This window comes from Hirundo rustica, chromosome 6 (genome assembly GCF_015227805.2).
Source record: "Hirundo rustica isolate bHirRus1 chromosome 6, bHirRus1.pri.v3, whole genome shotgun sequence".
Taxonomy (NCBI): domain Eukaryota; kingdom Metazoa; phylum Chordata; class Aves; order Passeriformes; family Hirundinidae; genus Hirundo; species Hirundo rustica.
In genome coordinates, this window is record NC_053455.1 from 61620424 (window position 1) to 61637520 (window position 17097).

At 40.9% G+C, this 17097-nt stretch overlaps 1 protein-coding gene across 4 annotated transcripts; it reads left to right on the forward strand.

The window, feature by feature from the left end:
- The first annotated feature begins 202 nt into the window (after positions 1 to 202).
- ZDHHC13 (zinc finger DHHC-type palmitoyltransferase 13) lies at positions 203 to 16811 on the forward strand. 4 transcript variants are annotated; one of them, XM_040068576.1, is made up of 17 exons: positions 203 to 278; positions 848 to 981; positions 1358 to 1480; positions 1948 to 2025; positions 2466 to 2610; positions 3467 to 3531; positions 4127 to 4289; positions 5154 to 5279; positions 5589 to 5722; positions 6485 to 6585; positions 10346 to 10470; positions 11368 to 11430; positions 11810 to 11903; positions 13301 to 13384; positions 14248 to 14405; positions 15574 to 15671; positions 16211 to 16811. In XM_040068576.1, the coding sequence occupies exons 1-17, from the start codon at positions 258 to 260 to the stop codon at positions 16344 to 16346; spliced, it is 1848 nt and encodes a 615-aa protein (XP_039924510.1). In that variant the 5' UTR covers positions 203 to 257; the 3' UTR covers positions 16347 to 16811. The 4 variants fall into 4 exon arrangements, with proteins under 4 accessions (XP_039924510.1, XP_039924509.1, XP_039924511.1 ...); XM_040068575.2 differs by lacking the exon at positions 203 to 278 and adding an exon at positions 283 to 348; XM_040068577.2 differs by lacking the exon at positions 203 to 278 and adding an exon at positions 444 to 555.
- Positions 16812 to 17097: the final 286 nt, after the last annotated feature.

The following is a 17097-nucleotide window of genomic DNA, read 5'->3' on the forward strand; positions in this document are numbered from 1 at the left end:
TTCGGTGTGGTTGCCCGGGTAAAAGGGAAGGAGCCATTTGAAGCACAACCCAACAAATCTGACCGCCGCCGATCTGCCCGCCTGAGCAGCTCCGCAGCGACCAGGACAGCTGAGGGACTGCCCCCCGAGGCTTCCCCGGGCTCTCCTGGTACCGCCCCGGTGCCGCCCCGGTGCCGCCCCGCCCGGGCCGTGTGTGCCCGGCCCCTCCCCGCAGCCGTGCCCAGGAAGCGGGAGCAGGAAGCTGCGGGGCCGCGGGGATGGCGGGGAGCGGCCCGGCGGTGAGCGGGGAGCCCTCGGGCAGTGCCGGCGATGGAGCGGGGCTGGGACCCGGCGCTGCCCGGGCCGGGGGTGCGGAGCGCGGCCGCGGGTCCCTGGCAGGCGGCGGGGGCGAGGCCGGGGCGCCCGCGGTGCCGCCGGGGTCTGCGGCGGGGGCTCCCGGGCAAGAGCCGTCCGTGTCCTGCCCTGCGTGTGCCTTGTCTGTTCCCTCGCGTCGGGTTTCTGGCTCCACGGGTGGCAGCGTGGCTGCCAAGCGCGTTTCAAAGCCTCCCTAAGGCCGTAGGTTGTGGTTTCTGGTGTTGCAGCGCTGTTGTGGGTGAGGCTGCTGTGTCGGGAGCCACAGGAGCGCTTCTGTAATTTGCCCTTACGCCCCTTGACCACATCTCTTCTGTCCCCCGCTAAGAAAGATTGGTCTCTTGCCAGGAGACTCTCATTATGCTTTGAATTTACATTTTTGTTCGTATTTACAGAACCTGATAGGCACAGTGAGTGCTTCTGGTAAAGGGGAAAGGTGTGTGTGGTGTGTAGCCAATAAATAGCAATGTTTAACAATTGTTTTATTAACCACCAGTGTAAAAGCCATTGCCATGGGCCTCATCGACCTCATATGCACAGCAGCAACAGCGTCCATGGAGATAAAGATCTCCCAGGTCCGTATCCCATTGCTGAAGACCCCAGCACCTGTGATATTGTCAAGGCTACACAGTAAGTACAGGTTCTGAGTGCGCAGAGCGTTGAAATAGACGGGAGTGTCCTCAAATGTGAGCCAGATTGGATATTTTTACAAAGGAAATGTTTTCAGTTTCGTTTTCTCCTTGAAATTGACGAAGAAAAATCACTTACAGCTGCTATTGTAAACAAAAGCATTTAAAGCAAGTTTGTTTAAACAGAAAATTCTACTCACGAAGGCACAGCCCCATTCTTTTTACAAGGCTTCCACTGAATGCAGTGTGGAATTTGCTCCAGTAGGAACTGCTGGGTGATGCTTACTGAGATGTATTTTTTCTTCAGGGTGCAACTGTGTCCAGACTAGAGAATACTGAAAAAAAAAATAAGTAATTTTTTTTTTTTCTCATTTAAGGTATGGAATGCTAGAGCGATGCAAAGAGCTGGTAGAAGCAGGATATGATGTTCGACAACCAGACAAAGAAAATGTGACTCTTCTTCACTGGGCAGCAATAAACAACAGACAGGAGCTGGTAAAGTAAGCTGGGAGTCCCTGTGACAGTAACACAGTGCATTCTGCCACTTTTACCTGTAATCACTTTGTTGCTTTTCTACTTGAAAACAAATGAACACGCTGCTTGAGAAGAAAAGGATAGAATTCAAATTTTAGTGCACTTACCTTTGTGAAGATGTCACTGAAATGTAAAGGTAGTCTGCTTCTCTATATGTGAACTCAGGTAGTACATGAAATCATTAGGTTTTCCAGGATTTGTTTCTGTAACAAAAATGAAAGCTGATTTTAGAAGTACCTTGCTAATGACTATATCTTTTCTTCAACATTTTCTTGAAACTGCGTCATTTACTGCAAACCCACTTTTGTGCATTGGCTTCGCTAGTGAATTTTTTATTAGGAGCCATTTACTCCTTTAGCTATGTTATCTTTTGTATAATGCCTTGCTATTTTATTATGTCTGTCCCTGACCTTACTGTGTTGGTATTACACAGATATTACATTTCCAAAGGTGCAATAGTGGATCAGCTCGGTGGAGATTTGAATTCTACACCCCTGCACTGGGCCATCAGGTAATGCTGCTTGCAACCACTTGCTGCAAATCTGTTGGTATTTACAGCTGTGGTAGCATTTCCTGAGATCCAGAAAATACAGCACTGCTTGTCTAGAGAAAACATAACTTGAAATAATTATTCTGGGAGAACTTCTTCTCTTGCGAAGTCTCCCATTGGAACATCAGTGCTTTCTTCTGGACTGTCAGTCCTTTGCCAGAGTCAGAAGCTTGGATGGCTGCTCACAGGAGAAGTTACTGTAGAATAACCGCTGTATTCAAAATTAATGCTTTGCCCTAGACTCATTTATTAGGGTGTATATATTTAATATAATTTCCTGAAAAATGCCACGAGGGTCTGAAATCTTTCATGGGATGCCTGGGAATTATTAAGGCAATGCTTTCATTAAAATATCCATTTTTAAAATAACCTCTATAGTTTTATTTCATGTGTCATTGCAGACAAGGACACCTTCCCATGGTCATGTTGTTGTTGAAATGTGGAGCGGATCCCAGTCTTATTGATGGGGAAGGATTCACTAGCATTCATTTAGCAGTGCTGTTCCAACACATGCCCATCATAGCTTACCTCATAGCAAAAGGCCAGGTACGTTGCTGATGCCCCAGATGTTGTTTTCTGCTTACAAGTATCTGCCTGTGTATAGGAGACATTTTAGAATTAACTGGTTTTTTTCCCCTGGATGAAAAGCAGTGATTTTACACCTATTTTTCAGTGTTACAAGTGCAGACAAATTTAGATCTTTTTTATATTTGTATATATTACTTTTTTAAATATTCTTCCTGATTCCTGTCATCCCCCATACCCAGATGTGCCTACGTTTCAGTATGTTTAGGAGGGTTATAATAATAAAGCTGTTATAATAAAGCTGTTGGCCCACCTATCTTCTGCTAAAAATATCCAAGTGAATAATTCCTTTAAATCTGAACTATTGTAATGATGGATGGAGGCAGGGAGCAAGAAAACCTTTGTTGTGAAAAAGGAAGAAAATTTAGGTGGTTAGATATTAACTATGTCTTGAGATATGTAATCTTTCTTTGTTTTTTTTAATAAACCTGTTGTATGTATTTTCTGTACATCTGTTATGTACATCTATTTGCACAAGAAACATGATTTTAACATTGCTTTACAAGGTTGTTCTTATTTATAATATTTCTTTGCAAAGAGGACAAGAAATAGAGCTGACATGATTCACTTAAAAATATCCTTAGTGGCGTCTCTCCTTTAAAAATTTCCTTAAATGGAAACTCAGAATATTCTGAAAGGAATGACATGCAAGACTTGTAGAAGGAGGAAAGAATATTTTAAATGAGTGTTGGTTTCTTGGCTGATATAATTTGATTTCTGTTCATTAGGGAAGCTAAGCCAGTTGTATAGCCTCAAATTCCACTGTTTCCTGAAATCACTGGTAACCACTTGCTTGTTATCTTTTTCCTGTTCTTAGAACATAGACACAACAGACTTCAATGGACAAACACCTTTAATGTTGACAGCACAAAAAGCCATCGGGTAAGCAGAGAATAACTGAAGAAGAGTCTGTTGTACTCAAGAAACAGTGGGGTGAATTTTTCCTTACTGTTTTGTTTTGGTTTTGTTTTTTGGGTTTTTTTGGTTTGGTTTTTGTTGAGGGGGAGGGGGTGGTGTTAAACTGACATTCCTTTCCCTTCCATTTGTACTAAAATATGAGGTGTTTCAGAGATCAGGAGTTGGGAATAGCTCATTGGATATAGCAAAGAAATTCTAAAAGAAGTTCTAAAAGAAGTTTAGGTTTGTGGCTGAATCATCTGCAGCCTTATTGTATTTTCTGCAAAATCAAAACAAATAGGTGTGGGTGCAGTGAAATACATTTAGAATAAAATGGGGATATACAAGCTACACATAGTGTTGTAGAAGGTATAATCTGTGTTATGTACCTCATATTTGTTAAAATGGTACGGTAACATAGTCTGGAGAAAAACTTCCAGGGCAGGTCTGGATTTCTAAACATTGATGAGCTGGTGTTGTTTCACAGATGGGATCTGTTGTTTTATAAAGTATTCAAAACTTTCATTTCCAGTCTAGGTTATCTTCTGTTTGTTAACTCTAATACTTTATTTTCATCTAGACCAGAACCCATGAGGTTTCTCTTAAAGTTTAACCCCTCTCTCAATGCTGTAGACAATATTCAAAAGAATACTGCACTGCATTGGGCAATAGCCTCAGGAAATACTAGTGCAGTGGATCTGTTGCTGGAAGCTGGTGCCAGCCTGGACATAAAAAATGTCAAGGTACGAATTCCTTTGTGATATTTTGTCCCACATGGCATGAATGTGTAAAATGAACGTAAAGAAAAATCTCAGTCCTCTCCACCTTGGATGTAAATTGCAGCAGAGATTGGCTAAGAGCAGGTGTTCATAGTCTTTCCCAAAAGGAAGTAGCGCCTTTCTTGAGGTGTGGCTCAAAGTACAAAAGCAGAGATTCTTTGTAACCTTTGTCTAATGAACAGCCAAGCCTTGTGTTCACTCAACAGTAATAATTGTGTCCTTTGTAGATTCTGCTCCCTCACCCTTTTTTGTTTCATTTTCTTGGGACCTTGTTTCGTTTCTTTTTCATTTCTTAATTTGGCTGTTTTCTACTTAAAAATGTTGTCATGAGGACTTGGGCAGATTTTAAAAAATACTTTTCTTAGTGTCCAGTCATACTTTTAAAGTCTCTGAATTAAGTGAATGCCCTCCTGTGAAAGCTGGTGTTTGGCAACGCCTGTTTGTGTATTCAAAAGGTTATCACATACGAAAGGGTTCAACTTAATATTTGTAGAAATTGATAGCATGAATGCTGCAAGTATAATAGATTCCCATGACTACGTATGTTACTGGAGGCAGTCCAACAGATAAATAGATGCAATTTATTTACAACTTTTCAGAAGCAGTAGTAGTAGCTTTCAAAACTACAAAGCTCTGATTTAAGCATGTTAGCACTCTGTGAATTTAGCTTACCTTTGCCTTAAAAAAATAGTGGGGGAAAGGTGGGGCTGGGAAGTAATTGCCCAGTTAGTGTTGTTTTGACTACATTCATTTCTTGCTTCTGCTAAAAGTGAGAGTATTTATGTGTTAAGTACATAAATAACTAAACAACCCTCTCTGTTGTTAAAGGGAGAGACACCGCTTGACATTGCTTATCAAAGTCAGAATCACTTCATGGTTTATATGATACAAGAGGAAGAAAGAATGAGAAACAGAAGAAACAACAGGTTACTGAAAATAGTAGAGAAATATGAGGTAATTTCCTGAATAATAACTAATGGAAATAAAAGTAAAGCATGCTGTGTTTAGAGTGATGTGCAAATTAATTCTAACCAGAGTAATTTTTGAAATTGGGTGCACAAAATAGAAACCTTTAAAAGCACATAGGAGTGGTTTGAGTGGGGGGTTCGTATCATACCTCACTCCTGCTTTTGATGTACTGATGTGTCACCTTGTCCTACCTTATCTTGAGACTTTCAGCATTTGTTATTATTTGAACTGAATACTTTAAAGTGAGACCTGCTTGAGTACTTTGTCATATTTTAACAATAATAATTTTAACAGCTCTTCCTGATGTTGGCATCTTCCTTGACATTCATGTGGGCCATTGGATACGTCATGGACTTAAGTTCTGATTCTTGGCTTTTAAAAGGAGGTTTGCTTCTTAGCCTGCTATTTGGGATGGCTCTGTCTGTGAGGTTTGCGGCTTTTTGTCTCTGTTTACGTACTTACTCGTCAAAGACACTTTAAAAAGTATCTGATGCATAATTATTTTCAGAGTTTAGTTTAATTTAATATAAAAGATACCTCCTGAGAAAGGGTGGTTCCACGGTGTGTGAAGAACTTAAATGTGTGTCCTTTTTAGAATGAATGACCATAGAAATTGAATGCATTTAAGTGTACACTGTAATAGTTTCTCATTACTAAAGGATTTGAAAAAAAACCCCAAATCTTATTGTCAGAGTGTTATTGACGGCCTGCATCTGGTAGACATTGAGATATCTGCTCAGAAATGTCCTTTATCACAACTTTTTCCTACTATATTCTGTCATAAAATGAGTTTTAATGAGCCATCCCCACTCCTTCTGCTCCCCAGACCTCCCAGTCTTATCCTGAGCTGTTTCTCACTTTTCCTGCCACAGTCAGTGGTCACTGATATGACAATGCCCATCTCTGTGCAAATAAACAGAGATTGGACTTTTCACCCAGTCCTACAACACTTATCATATATAATATTGTGCTGGAACAGAGCACTCTTCAATTTTATTTTTGTATCGTTAACTCCCTATATATATGGATAAAAAATCTTTCGAGTGACAATTCTTGATTGCTTTGAGAGACTTGAAATAAACTGTTTGCATAATGTTTTTACAGTTACAAATCAGATGATTTATATTCTGTGGATTTATGTTTCAAATATATTTTGATTTTTTTTTTTTCCTCTTTTAATGTTCTTTCAGGCAACTTGTAGGGCTCAAGAATCTAAGGTATCTTCCCACAGCATTTCTGCTGAGTTCAGTTTTTTGGATGTCCATGACCTGGTTTTTCTGGTTCCTGCCTGATATCCTTTATACTCAAGAAATGCAGCTCTCCTTGGAGTTTCTTGTAAATCTAAACCTGATTGTGCAAACAGTGTTGAGCAGTTCCAGATAATTCCATGTGCCTGTTAATGTCTGGTAAGATTGGTTTAATCCCATTGGGAAGGGGCAAAGTGACTTTAAAGTTATACACAGACTGTACCTTCTTTTGTCTATAGATTTTTGTCTTCTATATAACCTGAACTATTTCATATGTTACTGGAATATCAGAATGAAGATATTTGTTATAAAATTTCTGTTAGTATCTCCACATCACTCTTTAATCTTCCTCAGTGGGACTGTTGTACGGTGATGTGTTTTGACATGTGGTGTAACTGGGTAACACATACCTAATAATAATTCTAAATGCATCCCTTCTTTCTAAAATAAGCATTAGACGGTTAGTAGTCATGCTCCTGCCCTTAAAAACAACAACCTCTACCACCACCTCACTAAAAAAAAAGAAATTTCTTTGCAGAAATACAAAGAAGACTCTCAGGTCATGGTTTTCCCTCAAACCGGGCGACTCCAATCCAGATTCCAGCCAGAATCCAGTCCAGGTTTTCCCTCCAACCAGGCGAGTCCATTCCGGATTCTGGGAAGAATCCGGTCCAGGTTTTTGCTCCAACCGGGTGACTCCATTCCGGATTCCGGGAAAAATCCGGTCCGGGTTTTCGCTCCAACCGGGTGACTCCATTCCGGATTCCGGCCAGAATCCGGTCCGGGTTTTCGCTCCAACCGGGTGACTCCATTCCGGATTCCGGGAAAAATCCGGTCCGGGTTTTCGCTCCAACCGGGCGACTCCATTCCGGATTCCGGCCAGAATCCGGTCCGGGTTTTCGCTCCAACCGGGTGACTCCATTCCGGATTCCGGGAAAAATCCGGTCCGGGTTTTCGCTCCAACCGGGTGACTCCATTCCAGATTCCGGCCAGAATCCGGTCCGGGTTTTCGCTCCAACCGGGTGACTCCAGTCCGGATTCCGGCCAGAATCCGGTCCGGGTTTTCGCTCCAACCGGGTGACTCCATTCCGGATTCCGGGAAAAATCCGGTCCGGGTTTTCGCTCCAACCGGGTGACTCCATTCCGGATTCCGGCCAAAATCCGGTCCGGGTTTTCGCTCCAACCAGGCGACTCCATTCCGGATTCCGGCCAGAATCCGGTCCGGGTTTTCGCTCCAACCGGGTGACTCCATTCCGGATTCCGGGAAAAATCCGGTCCAGGTTTTCGCTCCAACCGGGCGACTCCATTCCGGATTCCATCCAGAATCCGGTCCGGGTTTTTGCTCCAACCGGGTGACTCCATTCCGGATTCCGACCAGAATCCGGTCCGGGTTTTCACTCCAACCGGGTGACTCCATTCCGGATTCCGGGAAAAATCCGGTCCGGGTTTTTGCTCCAACCGGGCGACTCCATTCCGGATTCCGGCCAGAATCCGGTCCGGGTTTTCGCTCCAACCGGGTGACTCCATTCCGGATTCCGGGAAAAATCCGGTCCGGGTTTTCGCTCCAACCGGGTGACTCCATTCCGGATTCCGGGAAAAATCCGGTCCGGGTTTTCGCTCCAACCGGGTGACTCCATTCCGGATTCCGGCCAGAATCCGGTCCGGGTTTTCGCTCCAACCGGGCGACTCCATTCCGGATTCCGGCCAGAATCCGGTCCGGGTTTTCGCTCCAACCGGGTGACTCCATTCCGGATTCCGGGAAAAATCCGGTCCGGGTTTTCACTCCAACCGGGTGACTCCATTCCAGATTTTGGGAAGAATCCGGTTCGGGTTTTCGCTCCAACCGGGCGACTCCATTCCGGACTACAGCCGTAATCCGGTCCGGGTTTTCCCTCCAACCGGCTCCATTCCAGTCTCTGGCCAGAATCCGGTCCGGGTTTTTGCTCCAACCAGGTGACTTAGAACTGCATATAATTTTGTACTAAACCAGATATTGCTACACAGTTTTAATTAATTTTTCCCTCAGCCTTTAAACAACATTTTCTTCCATTTCCAATTAAGATGTCCTTAATAGAATTATCAGGATTAACTTTGATGAACTGATCAAGTATATTCCTGCTGGGGATTCACAGGTATACTAGTATAAATGCAAATGATGTTATTCATTGGTTGTGAAGCCTTAAGGTTTGTTTTATTGGTGTAATCTAAGTTGAAAAGAAAAAAAAAAATCCAGGTGTAGTGATTTCAGTCAGACGCTTTGCTGAAGGTAGTGAGCGTAGCAATATTCTTGAAGTCCTAACTGTAGCTTGGCGAGATAGGCCGATGGATAGGCTTCCATTTCACTGTCCAACCTTTTTTCTCATGAATACGTTTTCCTTCTGTAGCTGGTCACAGGTCTGAGTGTTTTAAAAGTTTTCAGGATAAAGATTTCTCTGAGCTCCAAAAAACCAGTAGGAGTGCAAATAGACCAGCAGTATCCACAAGAAACACACCATCATTTTGACTTCTGTAATTGCACCCCGCAACTGCACTGTAGCAAACACAGCCGATGTTTGTGCCGGTATTTCATGAGTTACCATCCTAATTTTGATTAGAACTGTAGTGCTGTTTGCTCATAAGACAAAACAACTTTGAGGTTGCCATCCTGGATTTTTAAAAATTGTTTGCACTGGAGTTCATGGAAGTGACTGAGGGGTCACCGGAGCTGCAATCCAGGCTTGAGCTCTCTGCCTGCTCCTTGGTGGCAGCAGGGACTGTTCTTTAGCAGCCTGAGTGTCGCTAGTGGACACGAGTAAATACTCACAGATTTGACTCCACAAAATGAAGGCTGAAGAAGGAAAGACTTTATTGTTTACAAAGACCTCGCTTTTATAGGTTTTGAAGAATGACCAGGGATTGGAGAACAAGGCTACCACCTCTCCATCCCACTGGCCAGCCTAGAAGTCCATCAGTTGGCTATCATCAGAAAGGAATGTGGAAAACAAGATGTTTACATAAGGAAGCTGTGGGAAAATTCAGTCAGAGCTGTGAACATCTCACAGAAGCTCACATAATATGGCAACACCTGAGCTGTCAAGTTTGATGCATGAATTTAATTAGCATGAAACTTATCCCACTCCGTATTCCTCTGTTGCTTTGTAGAGACAATTAATCCTGACATGCTTTTCTTCCCCACTCATCTGATACAAAGATGGTTTTAGTTCATGGTGTAAAAACTGTGTTCCTAATGTCCCATTACTTTCAGAAGTATTTAGCGGTGTGTGCTTGGGGTTCTTTTGTGTGACAAAAGTAGTTTCAGGATGACTTTCAGATTTTTCGAATGAGTGTATTTAGTTGCTTTTGGCTGAAATGAATGGGACCAGGTAAGACTGAGTTTGAGTTGGGGTGGGTGCAGCAGCCAATCAAATCTCACAGCTGCCAGAAGCTTTATAGCTCTGCAAGTCTGACTGATGGTGTTTAGATAAAGTACAGAGGCTTCAGAGGGAAAAAAAGAAATCAAATTCATTTCCTATCTGTGAAATATTCAAAGGCAGAAGTCTGGAGGATTTTTAAGGGGGAGCCATATTGTGATGCAGCTTTATACAGTTTAAAAGTCTTCTCCAGCACTCAAGCTGAACAGAGTATTCCATATCTTTGATGAAATGGCCTGAGGAGGACAGAGAGGATCCCACTGTAAAAGCTAAAGTAATTTTTTCCTTGTGTCATGCTTGTAAAGGAGCATAAACTGATTTTAGAATGTTTTGTTTGTTTGACAAATAGTGGCATTACAAATTACAGGAATATAGTCCTTAACCTGATTATCACATACCACAAATGTAGTTCTTAAAATCACTGTCATGTTCAGCATGATGGGTCTTCTCTATTATTTCTATAAAACCTGGAGTACTGATCCTGGATATATAAAGACTTCAGAAGAAGAAAGAAAAGAGGTAGGTGATTTTGTAAAAACAAATGTAAGGGCTGACGTGGTGCAACACGTTTGTACTTCTGGTTGATTTGCGTGTCATCATGTGCAGCTTTGTTAAACTGGAGAGCAGTGAAACATTCTTCCTTCAAGAGTTTTTAGCAATGTCATTTAACAGCAAAGATCGTGGAGGATTTCTTCTTCTACTGCTTGTTTCCTTATCTTCCTCATCCTGCTATAATTTCCTTGCCTCTATCATCTCATTGAAATGTGAGCTTTGGCCAAAATTTGTACAGACCCACTGTGTGTTATCTGTGGTATGAATTCACACAGAACTTCACTTAAAAAAGAGAAGTTTTGCATGTTTTGTGCTTCAGTTGTCTCTGGTTAGAAAGAAATAGTCAGTGCTTTCTCATATATCATATGCTAGTAATTATTTAAATTTTATCATGTGCTTTGAGGACGTGTATAATGGTTTGATTTTTGTGCTTGAACATCGTGCAACTCACGTGCTATTTCCTAACTGTTTTATGGTGGCCAAAAGAAATCATGGGCAGCCAATCAGTAGGGAATTTAGTGTCTTGTCTCCCCAACCTATGAGTTAAGGAAAGCATTTTGTTTGTGATCTCGTGGCTCTCATTGAGGTTGTATTCCTTCAGATATCCAGGGAGAATAAACTGCACTTTTAATGTACTGCCACAGGACTCATAACCATTGAGAGACTTCATCTGCCTGAAGTCTGGCTGACTATATGAGAGGTGCCATCTCCTTTTAAGGAACCTTTAATTCACATCATTTCTTAATTTTGGCAACACGGATGCTTGTAAAATACTTACAAACTGCAGAAGTCCTAATGTAGAAATCTTCATAGCACCTCTGGAAATGCGATCCAAATGCAAGCACACAATATTTTGTCTTTCAGAACATTATAGCTCTTGCAGAAGCTGGTTGCTTGGACTTCAGAACATTTTGCACCTCATGTCTTGTAAGTGGGGCTTTTGTACTTATTTTCTTTATGAACCTGCCTTTTGTTCAATGCTGCCATGAAAAACCTTTTTCCTCACTGCTTATCATTAAAGTGTTACACCAGTAGTTTGTTATATATTTTTTAGATTTCTTTATTTCCTTTATGGTGATGAGGGATGCTTTGAGATCCTTGAACTCTAATCTTAGTTTAATGAAAAATTAATTCCTTTTTTTTTTTTTTTTTAAATTAAGGTGTACGGTTCTCTTCTATGTTCTGTGTTGTGAGGTCTGTGTCACTGTAATTAAAAGGTGGTGGTAGCTGTAAGATGATGCCTTAAACTTTGAGCAAAGTCGATGCTTCTGCTATGAGTTTATTCTTTTCCTTCATCCTCACCCAGGTAAGGAAGCCTTTGAGATCTGTGCATTGCCTTGCTTGCCAAGCATGTGTAGCCAGATATGATCAGCATTCTCTGTGGACTGGACAGTGCATAGGTGAGTGTGTGTTTTGTCAAATTTGAAAGTGCCACATACCTGAAAAGTTCCAGAGATCACATTTATCCCCTTAAAGAGAGAGCACGCATGATGCCAGAATATCCTGTTGATACTGAAGGGCTCTGATTGGTGCTAGAGGGAAATTAGATGGAAGAGAGAAAAACAAATAAGATTATTAAGGGGTTGTTAGAGTGGTCACCCTAAGAACACAGACCACACAATACTGTAACTCTTCCTTTGGAGAGAGAAGGAACAGGGGATACGATTGATACTTTAAAAAAGGAATTATTAAGATGGTGGCTAGAGTGAATGCAGACTTTCTATTCAAGCACGTCGTAGCAGAACTAGGGATTTAAAATTGGTAAAGAAGAAAGTGTCTCCACGTGGCAGGCAGTGAAGTTTTTGGGCTTGCTGCTGTAAGGGTTTGCAGACAATTATCAGCAGGTTCAGAAAGGGATTAGACAAACTTTTTTGGACAATGCATCCAGGAGTAGATGCTAAGAGAACCAGACAAGTGTGCACAGTGTGACATTTTAATGCAGTAGCTGTGGATGAGGAGAATGAAGTGCAGGAAGTGGCTGTGGACTCGTGTGTCCTCCTGAACTCCCATTGCCTCTCGGCACTGTTAGGGACATTGTGAGTGGAGCAGCTGTAACACTGAGATAACCCCGCAGGGCGTTCCCATCTTCTTGTGTTCTTCCCTCTCACCCTCTCTCTCCCTTTCTGGCTCAATACTGATGATGCTCAAGATAGGAAGGTGGCAGCTTCACATTCATAACAATATATTTTCACTTTTTTTTTTTTTTTTTGCCAAATGCTTTTTTTTTCCCTAGTGTTAAATGGTATTTTTACAATGTTTGCTGTTTACAAGGTGCTGAGGCATCCTTCTGATGTGTTGTCCCAAAGCTTTGAGCAATATGATTGTAATTAAAAAGAAATATCTTCATGTAACAGTTTTTCTGACAGAGATCTGGGGTTTTTTATAATTTCAATTCTGAAGCACACAAGGTCAGACAAAGTGAATAGCTTAGACTTCTCAGCCATATGAGACGATTTTATTGTGCATGGGATGAGTTGTGTTTGCTTAATTAGTTCTCATCAGACTAAAACAGCTGAAGGCATGCTCTGAAGGAGAGACAAATCCTGGTTGACTTTATCAGAACTAATTCTATTATATAAATTGGGGTGGCTTACAGGAGAAAGTTGAGAGAAAGGTCAGCCTTGCCAAAGCTCTCTTGTGGATGCAGAGGTTAAAATAAGAAATAGGTTTGACTCTCTTTTTATTCCTGCTAACTTCAGTGGAAATGCAAGTACTGCTGAATTTTAAAATGTCTAACTTAATTTTTTTTTTTCCTTTTTTCCTTTTCCTTTTATTTTTTTTCCCCCCTCAATTTCAGGCATTGGGAACCATTATTACTACCTGGTGTTCCTGTTTTTCCTGACAATTACTGGTGCCTGGCTGCTTTATGGAGCTATTCAATGTACGTATCCATGAATTTAGTTTTATTTCACTTTCAATTCCTCTCTGTGTGGTCTTTATTTTTCAGCATTTCATTTCTGGCAAGTGTAACCTGCACAAGTGATACCTTATTTTAGCAGTGATGTTGCCGTGTAGCTTGAAGCAAAAATGCATCCTGAGTCTTTGGTCAAATACCTGATTCCATTTGTGTTGAGCAAGAATAAAGATGCTGTAGTGGGATATCCACTGACAAATGAAATAGCAGGAAGCATTTTTGTTAAAGAGGAAATAGGGAAGCCATGTGGAGGAAGGTCAAGTGACAAGTTTTAATCTGCACACTCTCGGCTGTAACAGAAAATAAGTTTGTAAATACAATTATTGCAAAAGCTTGCTTGGTTTTTTTTTTTTTTCTAATTTGGAAATATCTGTACTAAATGCAAAGATTTCTTTTTGCTTTTAAGGTAGTTTAATTCTGAAGAGTAAAAAAGTATATTACCTCAAAATTAATTATTAGTAAGTATATTATATACTTATAAGTATATAAGTATGTTATCTCTATGTTAATAAATCTGAGCTGTTACTTTAAAAAATAAAAAAAAGTATTGGAAAAGAGAGGAAAGCCCTTATAATTTAGTGGCTGAGGATGAATTACCACAGCACCAACCTTTAAAAAGAAGGATGTTTTCTTTTACAGAGTGTAAAGATGATGCAGCCAGAATGGCAAGCAGTCACGCATCTGCGTGGGTGCTTTTAGGTGGCAACAGGGTGGATGGAACGTGGTATTTCTGGAGGATGTTGCTATGTAGTGTTCATTTCATGCAAATAATCTCTGCTCAGCTCTTAAGGGCTTGAAAAGCACACTTAAGTGATTGTGTGTCTTGTCAGATTGGTCCAACCACTGTGCAGGAAGTTTCCATCAAGATGGAGCGTGGACGTACTTCACGCAGACAGCATCCTGCTCTCCCTGGGTTTCCTACATCTCCTCAGTAGCCTGTTTCCACATGCTGTGGGCCTCTCTGTGGCTCACTGTTCAGCTTTACCAGGTAATATTTTCCTGCAGTTTATGCTTCTTGTCACATTAAAGCTTTTCCCTGGAGGATTTGCTCCCATAAAAACTCTGTGCCTGCTCTCTCTGATTACTGTCACAGCGAGGTGCTTCTCTTAAATCTCAGGGCAGACCTTGAAGTTTCACAGGTTCTTGTGAACTCAGCATTTCCCTGTTGGAGGTAGAATCACAGCCTGCAAATCATTCCTATAACTGAGTTCTGGGTTTGCTACTCATCAAAAATTCTAAGCCTATAAAAAGTTGTATTTAAAGACAGGAAATTTATTGGACTAGTAGAACTGGTATTAGTGTCCCCAAAACTGCACAAAAGCTCAGTAAGACAATTATTCCTGAGCTGAAAACTCTTTGGCAGAGCTCAGCCATGTGTCATTAGACTGTATTAAATCCCACTGCTACTGTAAAAGCAGATGACCTGGATTTTATCTCGTTGGGGACTGTCAAATTTCTTGTTGATGTTTTTCTCAGAGAAAAGCTTGGCTGTGCAAACAGAATGGAGAAGAGCTGTCTTAAAACATCTGTGGAACAGCTTGTTTAGCAGCTCTTAGGAAAGAGGTGTCTTTGAAATATGTGTAAAGCACACTGAGCTAAGGGCTTGTTTTACATCTTGTTTAGTTAAAAAAAAAAAAAAAAAAGACACAAAAAGCTCCACAATTTTAAACGTGTACTGCTCGATTTTTGCAGTGTCCAAGACACTGGGATATCATGCTTGAAAAAGATAGGGAGGATATTTACAGTTTCATACGCAGTGATTTGAGAACATAATGCTTAATGGCATCCAGTGTCATTGTGGATCAAGGGATCTTTTTCTACCATTTTGTGTGGTAGAATGTAGACAAAAATCCGAGGAGTTTGGTGCTTAACTGTGATAGATCTTCTGCAGACATCTGTGAAAGTACACTCTTCACAGACATCCCAATGAGGCTTGCCTTCTCTGGAACCTGGTGTTAGAGCTTGCTAGGTTCTTTTAGCCCAAGTGACATTTAAAAACATTCTTTTCAGACCTCAGTTATAGCAGTGGTTACTTATTTGTCAGATATGTCCAGCCTCTTCCCCCCTGCTGCTCCCTTCTCATCTTTTGGTCTCACCAGAATTTTAATTTGTGATGTTCATGTTGTAACCATTACTTACCTTCTTCTTCCAATCAGATTGTGTTCCTGGGGTTGACCTCACATGAAAGGATGAATCTCGTGGTGCAGAGAAAATCCTCTAAGCATCCTGTTTCACTCAGGAGGACTCCATACAAGTGGGTATTAATGAGTGGAGTGTTTTAAGCACGTTATCTCGTCAGTACTGATTTGCTTCACTGCTTCATAAATGCAAAAACTGCTGTTCTGGGGGCGAGGGAGTGCTGTCCTTTCATTTGTTCATCAGTCTCTGTGGCTGTTGTGTAGGATCAGAAAGAGAATTAAGGTATGAGCTAGCCCCTTCCTGACTTCTCTTGCAGTATTTAGCTCTATTAATGGAGAAATCAGTACCAGGGTTTCCCTGTTTCCTCAGATATACTAACAGATGAGCTCTTACTAACTCTTAAATATTTGAGTTCAGCTTAATCTGCTCTCATTTGTTCATGTAAAACATGTTGTAAAAGTTCAGCAAAGGAATAATGCTCAACTGAGAGCTCTTCTGTTTCTTCTCCCTGCGCTGTCTCCCTTGACAGGTTAATATCTTAAGCACTGTGTCATGGTGAAGTGGTATTTTTCATGCTTGCAGTCTCCTCTTTTTTTTTTTTTTTTTTTTTTTTTCACCCAGGTTCATTAATGCTTGTTTTTCTCTTTTTTTCAGCCTTGGATGCTTCCAGAATCTTGCAGACTTTTTTCAGTGCAGTTGCTTTGGTATGTTCAAACCCAATGTAATTGACTGGGCCAAGCAATACAAACTTTTTCATCTGGCAAAGGAGAAAAATGTTCATTCTGTGTGAAGTCTTGCCTAATTTCTAAGACAGTTGAGCTGAAAGCTAAATAAGACTGGATATTTTGTTAATTTTTACGAATTCTTCTGAAGCTGCTTGGTTTTATTTTTTATTGTTGTTTCAAATATTAAACTTACCTTGCATAAGATACAGCAGATTTGTATATGGAAGTCACCGTGTGTCTGTGTATGTATAGTTTGAGCTGAAACTATTTAAAATTTTATGTGAGGAGATGACACAAATATATATATTTTTAAAGGTAAGTTTTTGAGGCAGAATTTCAAAATCACGTTGGTACCCTTTGCTTTACTTTTCTGGTAAAAAAAGACAATTCAAGTTGAAAATTAAGGTGAATGTTCATGTTTAAAATCTTACTATTTCAATTGCATTGTAATTTTATTGGTTATGCTGTGAAAACCTCTATTAAGTCTTTGTATTTGAAGAGTTTACATGTAATAAAATAGAGCTTTCATACTTGTAAGTGTATTTTTGCAGACTGAAGTAGATTCAAGGGATATGTGACCCGTGAGGTATTTAAGAGTGGGTGGGCACAAAACCAGAAGAGGGAGCCTGACTCTTGGCCTTATGTTTTTCACTTATACATGCCCTGTTAGGGTATGAAAATGGGTAAGTTTATGATGGAAGATAGCAAAGTACACAAAAAGAGGGATTTTTTCCCCAGTGCATCTGTAATAGGTAATGTCAGCCACGTCCCCAAGAAGAGGAGAGGCCAGCTGGACCGTGTGATATGAATGTAAGT